Consider the following 11,770-nt stretch of genomic DNA (forward strand, 5'->3'; position numbering starts at 1 on the left):
GACCTACGTTCAATATTATTAATATTAATATGAACAGTCTTCCTTGCTGACGAGATTAGCATATAGCGTGTCTTTTTAAAGTTAACAGACAGCTTGTTAGATGTGCAGTACCTCAAAACTAGTGCTAGTTCGTTGTTGACAACAGATTCCAGTTCGTTTAAACAGCTACTCGAGAGAAACATGTTAGTGTCGTTACCAAATATTCTAAACGAAAATCCAGTGGAAGAATTTGGGAGATCATTAACATAAAGCAGAAATAACAGTCCCTAAGGTAGAACTTCGGGGTATCCCACAAGCTATTGTTTCCGTATTTGATCTAAAGTCTCCAATTTAAAAATACTGTGTACGCTGGTGCAAGTAATTTTCAAACCAATTATATGATATTCCTCGGATTCCATAGGCGTAAAGCTTAGAAAGCAAAATGTTCTCGTTAACAGTATCAAATGCCTTTGAGAGATCTAGAAAAATGCCACATGTGATTTGCTTATTATCAATGGCCATGTTGAGACTGTCAGTAATTTCTACGGTAGCCTGTTCAGTTGTGAAGCTCTTTCTAAAACCATATTGATATTTGTAAGGTATATTATTTTTTTCAAGGAAGGCATACAGTTGATTATAAATTAGACGTTCTAGAACTTTAGCAAATGGAGATAACGTAGCAATAGGTCACGTCACCACTCTTATATATTGGTGTAACTTGGAAAATCTTGAAAGCATCAGGTACTATGCCGGTTGCTATAGACTGGTTGTGGCTCAGCAGCAATTTTAATAAGCTTATTTGGAATATCTGTGCTTTCTGCACATCCAGGCTAGAGAATAGACTGCTCACTTGAGCTTCTGTGACTGGAGACATAACAAAACTAGACAAAGGGGTGTTCTTGACAAATTGCATTCATTTGGGTTTCTTTATGATTTGCTGGTATAGTACTATCCGCTTAATAGTGATTTATCAGGTGGATAGCGCTATCCACCTTTTGAACAACCGAGGCCAGGTCAACACCTCAAGTCTCCACTGGTGCCACACCCGCATCTCTGATGTTTGGGAAGGAGATTAGAACAAAACTACCGGAGTTACGACTGGAGAGATCTTTGCGTGATGAAAGTTTGAGGGATAAAGATTGGGAACAGAAGGTGAAGCAAAAAGCATATGCAGATGGAAACCGTGGCGCAGTACCACGTCCCATTGTCCTGGCAGATCAAGTTGTCCTATAAAGAACACTAGGGAGACAGGAAAACTAGCTCCGAAGCTCAAACCAAGTCGTACACAGTCCTAACGAATGAAAGACATCAATTAACCATGGAGTCCAGTGAGGGAGCTGCTTACAAGAGAGATAGTTCGTCGGTGAGGCCAGAGGCGGTGCGGCCAGTGGTTAGGACGTTTGCCTTGAGATCCGGAGATCCCGGTTCAAGACCCGCTCTGACTTTTCGTTGAATTTGATCCTGGTAGTTCCTGCATGGTTCAACTTCCCAGCTGCAAATGGTTTGCCAGGCTCCGGCCAGTTGGGATTCTTAACAGTTGCTGTTGTTCTTTTCCGTCGTTTCGTTGTGTTTCATTGGCCCTGAAAGCCCCTATGGATCGAGCTTTAACCAGTCAATGAACCGGTTCTAGCGAACGCAAAGGGTGCTTTCCTTTAAAATGATCCAAGATCACTTGGATTATGGTGCATCAAAGGAACATATGAATCCTTTCCCAGGGTGGATTTGTCGGTTCCTTTGATCCTTTTTCGAATCATCCCAAAGGAACGCATCCAAAGTCTGAAGACGTCAGAGGTAGAGAGCCCTAGGCGCATCATTGAAAAAATTTATCAGGTTTGGGGAAATAGGAAAATTCTGTCATAGACCTACTATTCAGAAAGTTTGCCTATTTTTATGAATTTGTTGACGTAAAAATATATAGGAGTTAAAATGGTTTTGTGGATTTTCAAATGCGTAATTTGGTCTCTGTTCGACCTAAAAGCATCAAACTTGGACATACGGCTACTCTTAATGTTATCTTTCATGAGGTGGTGTCAATTTATCGATTGGTTTAAATTTGAAACTCGCTCCAGTTCCCTGCCCAATTCCGAAATGGCCTATTGACGTAATGCTCGACATAAGAGCATAGAGGTCAATGGTTTGTACATCACGTCATACCAAGATCTCACCTTAACTTTTGAACACAACTTTTTAATTTTTCAACACCCGGAGTTGTACAAACAACTAGTATTTCAAGTGGCCTTTGAAATTTGCAACTCTTCGTGACAAGTGAGTGAAGTAGCGAATTTTAATAATTTTCGATAAAAGCAAAATTGTGTTCTTTCGTCCTTCTTGTTGGGGCTCTTTGGCCCCTTTCATGTTGGATTCCATCTTAAATTCGAAATGTTTGTAGTTTTTTTCAAAATCAACATTTTTGTTGTTTCTACTGCGGGGTCCTTGACCTCTCCCATAGTGGCTTTTCAGGGCCAACATTGAAACATAACAGTTAAATAACCTACGGAATCCCAACTGGCCGGAGGCAAACCAATTGGCTAAATTCGGAGAGTATTTGAGGCAGGGACTATCAGGATCAAATTCAATTAGTGGACAGAACGAGTTTTGAACTCGGGTTGTCCGCAGGATATTACGGTTAGTGTGGTTAGACCACAATGGCTGCCACTGCAACTAGATTTGATCTCAAACAGCGCGTTCTTCCAGTTTTAGTCAAAATCGTCGTTTTCGTTGACCCATTTCAATTTTTCCACATTTTGAAATTTCATACTGGCATCCCGAAGTTCTCGCTGAGCTCCGTATGGATAAATTAAACGCTGTGTAAATACTCTCCCTAAAGAATAAAAAGTGGAGTAAGATAATTGCTTTTCCTTAAGATGTTTGTTTACTTTTTATCGACATTTATGTCGGAAGGTCTTTTTTTCATACACCGGAACCCATGTTTTTTAAAAAGGTTTTCATAACTCTTTTGTGTGGCAAATTAAGACGAATACCAGCTACTCTTTCTTAAACGAGACAGGACTTTTCTTGAGCAGATTTGTTTCTTTCCATCTAAAACCACTTATAATCATTTTAAAACTCGTTTCTCCCAAGAAACGAAAAGGGAAAGAATATAATTTTAACTGCTGCAAATAAAATATTATTTTTTGTAGAGAATACTGAGGGTTTTTTTTTTACATGTAAAATACATATAGGTGTCGCGGGTTTCCCCATTAAAGTGTTAACAATGAATTAGTCTTACTAATTCACTGCTTGTCTGTTCCAAACCCAAGTTTGATCTGATGCTTGAATCTTTTTAAAGAAAGCGCCATGCATACAAACATAAGAAGAATTTCGAATGGGCGTACTGAGCAATGTTAGCGATCTACCATATCACGGTTGCACTTTTTAACTAGTTTGAGCAAGGCTGGAATTCGACGAGGAATGGTACTGGGATTGATTAGTATTAACGCAAATTGCTCCAGGAGATTTTCTAACGCCATTTTAATGTTTGACTCCTCGAGATCTTGAATATTTAATCCCATCAAAGCTTTGTATCTTGAAGGTAATCCGCGGCCTCCCTTGCAATTGTTTCATTCCTTCCGCAGCATCTTAACTTTTTTAAGATGTGCTTGAATGTTTCTTTATATTTGGGAAGTCTCCAAGCGTACAAAAATGGATTGATTGCAGAATTTGCGTACATGACAGCGGTAGCGATAGAATCCACAAGCATCAACACCGACAAATTGCATGTTAAGCAAATGTACAATATCATCTGTACGACGAACCAAGGAATGAAACACAATAGAAATACAGAGATGGCAATTGCAATAGCTTTGTTCACGGTCCTTTCTCTCTGGAGTATCATTTTGCGAGGTACCCCTGCATGCTGGTCACCCAGTGCTTCGGTGCTGTGTGAATACTTGTGAAAGCGGTACAAAGTGAAAACGTTGATGACCACGATGCAGATGAGAATACAGAAGATTTGTACATTATAAAGAGTTCCCATTAGCGCATAATGCTTTCGCAAAAACGAGAACACAAACCCAAATAATAAAAAGTAAATCCAACACGTGAAAGAAACGATGCAGACTCGTTTACTCGTCACCTTGGCTCGATACTGGAGAGGAGTCACCACAGCAAAGAATCTGTCAATGCTGAGAAGAAGTATATGACCAACACTTACGTTTATTAACGTTGCAAAGAACTTTAAAAGACCAAATTGTGCGTTGGTGTACTTGTATAATAAGGCCCAACCCCAAAAGACAGCGAGTGGACAGGCAACCAGCCCAACCAAAAGATCTGCAACAGCCATGGAGAAGATGATAAAGTTTGAAGGCGAAGATCGAAGTTTTCGAAGAGGGTCCACCCAAACTGATAATACGACTAGAAAATTTCCAAACGTTGTTATTGGAAACGAAATCATAGCCAGAACAGCAACAGTAGTGAAGATGGTTTCAGCATTATCGATATTGAGCCAAACTTGAACCAAAGCTTCTTCACTTGTCATGTTCCAATAGTCAAAGGTACCTCGAACAGCCGCCATGTTGTCTTAAACGAAATAAGAATTTTTAACTCTTCTCGGCTTTCAGCAGGACTAATGTTAAAATGATTGTCAGTATTAAATTGATGTAATATTGAAGTCAATTTGCATATTATCAACTCTTTTAAGGACACGTCAAAAACTGAAAACGGCATAAGATAAGCACATTTTGCCAGGTTCTGTGAGAGGCTCTTTCAAACCTTGTCCCTTCTTCTTCTTCTTCTTGATTAGCTTTGCTTTTTCTGCGGACAATTTTATTTTGAAGATGCAAGGAAGATATCTGTTTTCAAACATTGCTTTTATTATTAAAATTTGCTAACCACAGGAACAAGAGACGTTTTGTTTCGAACGCTAATGGGGCTCTGGTTGGCGCATTAATGACAATGGGTGACGTCTACGATATCTTCCCTATTGCGCTATTTAACAGGAAGGTGCAAATAAAATCATCCTTAATTGAGTTTTTCAGTTCATTCCGGATGTAGCATCTGTTTTCCAATGAAACAATTAATTTTATTTTACATTTTCACTGCTTTCTTTCTCGAAGACCATCGCGCACAAAAATAAAACATTCAACAGTTTATTGTCCTTCTGCCATAGCTGCTTTTTTATAAGAACAATCAGGCGAGACAAACCAAAACTTTAAGAACACACCCAAGCTGAGGGTCGGTTAAGAACAGTTCTGTTTTGCTCATCCGTTTGGTTTCCGTAAGAACTATAAATAAAGGTAAATAAATGCAAAACTGTAGTCTAACATGACAATTTACTCAAATACTGAGGTACGTTTTTTAACGTTAACAATTTGTTTTTGTTATTGCACGATATACTAAAAAACAACTCAGTTTGTAGTTAAGCTTATAGAAGAATTGTGATTAAGCGCTAATGCAGAAATTAAGAATGGTTTCCTGCTGGCAGGTGTCTTTTCTTCTGAGTTTGCTGGGCTGACGGAAGGTTAAAAAAAAGAAACCTCTGCTCGCGGGGAATTAGAGCAGAAGCTTGCAGCCTGCGCTGTTTTTAAGTCTTCTGGTTCATTTTGGCTTCTTTGATGCTAGCCTCCCCGCAGACGTCCTTTGGGAACGAACCCCAAAGGACAGCTGCGGGGAGGCTACTTTGATGCATCTTTGTAAACTTCATCGCAGCTTCGTGAAATACAAATGGGAAAAGCTGTCAGGCTGAACGGAATGGTCAAGATTCCGTTCAATATGAGTATTCCGATTGAAAAAAAAGGCATTTGGCGTCTACGAAAGGATCTCGCGTGTCGTATATCTCCTTGCATGGTCTCTCATCCAGATACAAACCCTACCTGACAAGGCTTAACTTCTGCGAACTTTCTCACAAAGGAAGAGCTGCAAATCAAGCGGTTTGCTTACATATTGATCTCTTTCATGCTGAGTTTGTTGATTCACAAGTCTTTCGAATTCTCGTGAGTAGTACAGCACTTCGGGCTTCAATTCGCTGTGAAAAACGCATTTAAGTTAACTCTGAAATGATCAACATGCTCGAAGCCAATGTTATGTATTCCCTTTTATTTCCTTCAATCTTTCTTGGTTTCGTATTTTACTAGTAACCACATTTTTAAACTTAAAAAAAACCCAGCTCTGAAACAACAGCCATTTAGGTAGTCTAATTCACTACAATGTTCGTCCTATCTATCGACGTCGGGATGAGAATTTCCTAACGGATACGTTCATTTTCCATCCTTTGAACATATTTTTAGGTGTTTCTCATATTTATGGACTCGAGGCGATTTTCATTTGATTACTGTGCGTGATCTGATGTCGAAACACACCTACGAATCGCACTACGATCGCGATTGTTTGGTTCATTTAAGCTTCTACGTTGTTAATTAAGACAATTTTTTTCTTTGGATTTTTTTGTGGATTCAAGTCGATTTGCATTTTATTCTCATCCGAGACCTATGAAAAGTGGAAACGTATTCCCCGAACCAAATGCAGTGCCGCAAACACTTCGGGGTTTTAAGATATGTAATAGCGTACCAGTCGAACTGAATGTATAAAATTAAAAACAAAAATGACAATTAACTACAATTTAGGCGTAGAATGACTCAGCACTTGAGCACCTGTGTAACGTTGCAAACATGACTGTAAGCACTCATTTGGCGCTATTAACATCTAAAAGATGAATACCGAAAGAGCCGCCCAGCGATAACAAACGGGACTGAAAAACGGAGGCCGCACAAAAACTGTAAGAGACCTGGACCTGTAAGAGAAATAAAAAACCCGTTCAACAAAACTTTACAAGTCCAAAATCTCGAAAAATTACGTCAGGTAAAATGTGTCGACTTAGAATGACTAATCACGTGCTGTACTTAGCCTTAATACACCAGTCACTACCCGTAATCTCGGCTCTCACAAACACCTACTGCAACCCGGAGAAAAGCCACAACTAGCAGACAAAGTTACGGCTTGAAAATGTGTGACTGCAAGAGGCTTGCGACCCAATGACTTGGAAAAGGAAAGCCTAAAAACTTAACGACATTATCCGTCCTTGGCAGTGGTGCGCTGCAGTTCAGGCACGCATGCAGAAATGAACAATGCTAACAACGTTTGTGTAGTCTGTAAACCATGCAACTGATCAATGCCAAATCGACAGTAATGAGCTCTCTCCACGTTGAGATTTTGATGCTCTCTTTATGGAACTAGTATAGGTGGAAAACCTAACTAACAGAAACGACCGAGGAACCACACGCCTGAACCGAAGCATCTAAATGAACAAATCTGGATCGTTGGGAAGGAGATAGCCAAGGCGAATTATAATTAAGAATCGAAATCGACGTTAACTTAGTTTCCAAAACGCTAATTCATCACACGACTGGTCCGTCAAAAATTACATTGGCATACCACGATTGTAGGTGTAAACAACAGCCTGCATGCAATTTGCTCTTGACGTAATCCTAGCCGCAGTTTCCCCGCAGGGTAAAAAAGTTAATCTGGCCTGCCAAAGAGGCTAGAAAACTGACGGCGTTAACAGCCATACTGTCCTGCGTTCGTAGAATAGTATCAATGTGGCTTTTGAGCTTATAGAATCAGCGCTCAGTGACAGACATGTCAGACATACATTCCCCATAAGTATCCAGTGCAATATCTAACCAAGTGATATCTTGCTTCGGTTCACGTTCGGACTTGCCCTAAACAAACACTAACAGAAGTCAGCGCTAACTATAATAGAAGTTTAATATAATAACACTTAACTAATTAGATGAATAAATAAAATAAAATAAAATATATACTCCAGAGAACAGCCAGATAAGATTCCTCTGAGGAGACCGAAGGTTGAGTTCGCCTTCTTGCAAATATTTTCACAACGATAGTTCCAGGATAGATTATCAGCAATGTGCCAGCCTAAATAGGTTGAAGTAGGTACTTTTAAAATAAGCTTGTCATTACGGGTTATCCCAAGATCAAAGCACTTAGATACGTCAAAGGTAAGTTGCCAGGTCTTCGACCAAATATACAGATCTTCCCTGAGAGCTGGGCAGTCCTGCAAGGTAACTCTCTGTACACAACACAGTCATCCGGAAACAGGCGTAAACTTGATTGAAGAGAAGAAGAATATCATTTATAAGTAAAATAAATAACAAACTGCTGATATTGGCTTCATACTGTAAACTCCTTCTCCTACGCCATCATCAGAAAAATAGACAATGAAAATACCTTTACTTCTCCACCAAGTCAATAAGAAGCTTGAGTAACCAAGTAAATAAGTACCGAAAGGATGATAAGCCAGAAGGCATAACAGCATTTAAACTTATTTAAACTTTTCCGTCGCAAAAATCGTAGGAGAAAGCTAGGAATTTTACGGTCATGATCAGAGAAAATTTCCGCGTGGAGATAATCAGACGAAGTCATAACTAAACAAAAAAACCTTTTGTAATGATCTTCAGGGCTGTGGAAATATCTTCACACTAGAAATTTTTGCTTAAAGACAAAAATTTAGGTGCCTCAAATCCAGTTTAGATCTTTTCTTCCTGAAGCTTGCACATACACTGAAAGAGGATTAACAATCTCATGTTGACAAAAAAAGCGGTTCAACACATCGATTTGCTAAAAACTGCGCCAGACACAAGTTCTCTCTTATGCTGGGCTGAATTATAGTTCGAGCTCACCTTAGATGGAAGCATAGCACACAAAGGAATTTTGTAATCATCATGCATCACACTTAAGGTAAATCCCGGGGCACATAGTTTAACCCATTCATCATGGCCTTTGGACAAAATTTATGCCGCGCGAAGCGAGAGCTTACTGGAATGGCTCGAGGCGTGTTCGCTACGCTCTTTGCAAATTTTAATCTCTTCAATATATTAGTCTCTGAATCTAAATATTCATCAGTAAAACAGTCAAAAGAAGTACTAAAACCACAATTGGACATCACTACACCTTCGACTTGATTTGGACAGCCGGCTGGTCGTTGTCCGGTATGAAACTTGCAAGACAAACGGACACTGTGCTCTCCAATGAGCGGGTTTGCTTTCTCCAGAGATCATCCTTGACTTAACTAAGCAAGGGTCTTGGCTTCATCTATCGTGTAAGACAGCTCAATATTAAATCGAAAGTGGTCCTCGTTTGCTTCATCCTGCATCGAAGTGACTTTTCGAATGTCACTTTCTAATGTGTACCAAATATGTACTGGAGGACTCACTGTTGACTCAATTGATGACGGACATGGATCTCTCAAGCATTTGCTTCATCGAAACTTTTGTTATCCTTAGAAAGCTGTTGACTGAAACCATGTTGGATTCAATTTTAAATACCGAATGTTTGTAGCTTTCTTCAAAATCGACATCTTCGCTGTTTCCGTTGCGAGGTCCTTGGATTCACTCTTGTTGAATACAATTGGCCTCTATCTAAAGTAGGATAATTTTGTTTGTTTGCCCCTTCAGATTTTGCATAAGCATTGTTTCCAGTTTCTCCTTAGGACTTACCTCCCTATTCGCCTAATCATCCGATTACTGCGAGTATGTTTCTTACAGAATTCGCCGAGTTCCTGGAATCTATCGTCATGACAACTGAGCCGCTGATAATGGCTGGTGATTTTAACATCCACGTCAATGTACCGTCGGACAACGATGCTGTTCGTTTTCTCGACTTACTTTCGTCAATGGGCTTACAGCAACACATTGATTTCCCAACTCATGTGTCTGGCAATATTTTGGATTTATTGATAACTCGATCCTCAGATTCTCGCCTTATACGAGATGTCCAACCTGATACAACTGTCACAGTTAGACCCCAAGTACCTTGGTACTCGGATGAAATCCGTGAAGCCAAGAGGGAGCGTAGGCGTGCTGAAAGGAGATGGAGGACTACTGGCACTGCCGCGGATCTGGTATCATTTAACAGAAAGAAAAATTATGTTACGCATTTGCTTAAAGAAGCCAAATCAGCTTTTCTCGCCGAGTTCATCGATAAAAACGCTGATCATCAAGGAAAGCTATTTCGAGCTGTGAAAGACCTTTTAGTGGAAAAGAATACACTATACTTCTCAGACTATGCTGACAAATCAGCTCTTGCAAATGATTTGGGGAGGTATTTTGTGCAAAAAGTTATTCGACTGCGAGATGAGCTTGATCAGTGTGCTGTCGCGGATGATACTGACACCAATAGCGATTTACCAACTCCATTATTTATAGAGACATTTACGCCACTGTCTGAAGAGGATGTGTGCAGGCTTATTGCAAACTCCAAATCTACATCTTGCTGCCTTGATCCTATTCCCACACCTTTACTAAAGTCTTGTATTGAGCCTCTTATCCCAGTGATTACGAAGATAATTAACATCTCGTTGGATTCTGGAATCTTTCCTGCAAACTGGAAAGTGGCTATGGTTATACCTTTGCTGAAGAAATTGGGTGCAGACTCAGTGTTTAAGAACTTGCTTCCCGTGAGCAATTTAGCCTACATCTCTAAGCTTTTAGAACGTGCTGTATTTAATCAGATATATGACCACATTGTCCGGTCAGATCTTTATCTGCTGCTACAATCTGTATTTTGCCAACATCATAGCACGGAGACAGCGTTAGTCAAGGTCGCCAATGATATTTTTTTAAACATGAACTCGCAACGCGTTACGCTACTTGTCCTCTTGGATTTAAGTGCCGCATTTGACACGGTAGATCATGGAATTTTGCTTAGACGCCTGAGCACAAGCTTTGGTATACGCGGGAGAGCTCTAGAGTGGTTTTCGTCATACTTGTTGGGGCGTAGCCAACATATTCTGTTCGATGGGGTTAAATCAGATAGCTTCGATTTGGGCCTCGGTGTTCCACAGGGAAGCTGTCTGGGTCCGCGTCTTTTTGGGGTCTACGCCTCCAAGCTTTTCGAGATAATACAAGTGCACCTACCTGACGCTTATTGCTTCGCTGATGATACTCAACTTTACTTGACTAATAAGCCTGACAGTCCGACGGATCAGGCAGAGGCGGTGTGCGCCATGGAAAGATGCATTGGTGACTTAAGAAAATGGATGTACCAGGAAAAATTAAAAATTAATGATGATAAGACGGAATTTCTTATTATTGGATCTAGACAGCAATTGATGAGAATTAATCCTTGTACGATCCGTGTTGGTAAAATTGACATTAAAGTGCCCTTGTGATAAAAAAAATCACTTCCCTTTTTTCTTCAGATTTTGAAAATGTGTTTGCCTAACAACTGACTAGCAAAATTTTGAGCTTTGATTTTTGTCCAAAGACCGTTTACTTTGAGCGCAAGCTTTATATTCGCGGTCCGCCATTACTCACGTTCAAAACTGACCGATTTGGCCTCAGAGGCTTGGATCCAGGGAAAAGTGACGTCAAAGGCTTACTAGCTTAAATTTTCAGCGTGTGAATGCAGCTTATTATATATGCAAAAGCGAGTTTAAAAGTCTGAAAGCCCAAAACACCCGTGCTGCACAGAATTCTGCGGCGTACACATGCATTGCATTCTTAAACTACTGAGCATCCAACTCTCTCAAGAACTTAAAGTTAGTAATGGCGGACCATTAAATAGGAAATTCCAGTTAAAATAAACAGGTGTCTTTTTTAAATCAAGGCTTAAAACTTTGGTCACTTAGTGTTTAGTTAAAATAGTTTTGAAATCCGATGAAAAATAACAATTGATATTTCATCACAGGGGCACTTTAAGCCTGTGTCTGAAGAACGCAATCTTGGCTCCTGGTTTAACTCCAATTTCTCCATGTCTACCCATATATCTAAGTCCTGTAGTGCGGCATTTTTGTGGCTCCACAATATTAAAAGAATAAGTAAATTTTTAGTAAAAGATA

General features: G+C 39.9%; 2 protein-coding genes across 2 annotated transcripts; one reads left to right on the forward strand and one right to left on the reverse strand.

The window, feature by feature from the left end:
• Nucleotides 1-3,490: 3,490 nt before the first annotated feature.
• Nucleotides 3,491-4,492, reverse strand: LOC138056024 (adenosine receptor A2a-like). Its single transcript, XM_068901874.1, has one exon. The coding sequence runs from the start codon at nucleotides 4,490-4,492 to the stop codon at nucleotides 3,491-3,493; it is 1,002 nt and encodes a 333-aa protein (XP_068757975.1).
• Nucleotides 4,493-9,463: 4,971 nt separating this feature from the next.
• LOC138056025 (uncharacterized) lies at nucleotides 9,464-10,542 on the forward strand. Its single transcript, XM_068901875.1, has 2 exons — nucleotides 9,464-10,387; nucleotides 10,510-10,542. The coding sequence occupies exons 1-2, from the start codon at nucleotides 9,464-9,466 to the stop codon at nucleotides 10,540-10,542; spliced, it is 957 nt and encodes a 318-aa protein (XP_068757976.1).
• Nucleotides 10,543-11,770: the final 1,228 nt, after the last annotated feature.

The sequence above is a fragment of the Montipora capricornis genome, chromosome 7 (assembly GCF_036669925.1).
Source record: "Montipora capricornis isolate CH-2021 chromosome 7, ASM3666992v2, whole genome shotgun sequence".
NCBI classification, from domain to species: Eukaryota; Metazoa; Cnidaria; class Anthozoa; order Scleractinia; family Acroporidae; genus Montipora; species Montipora capricornis.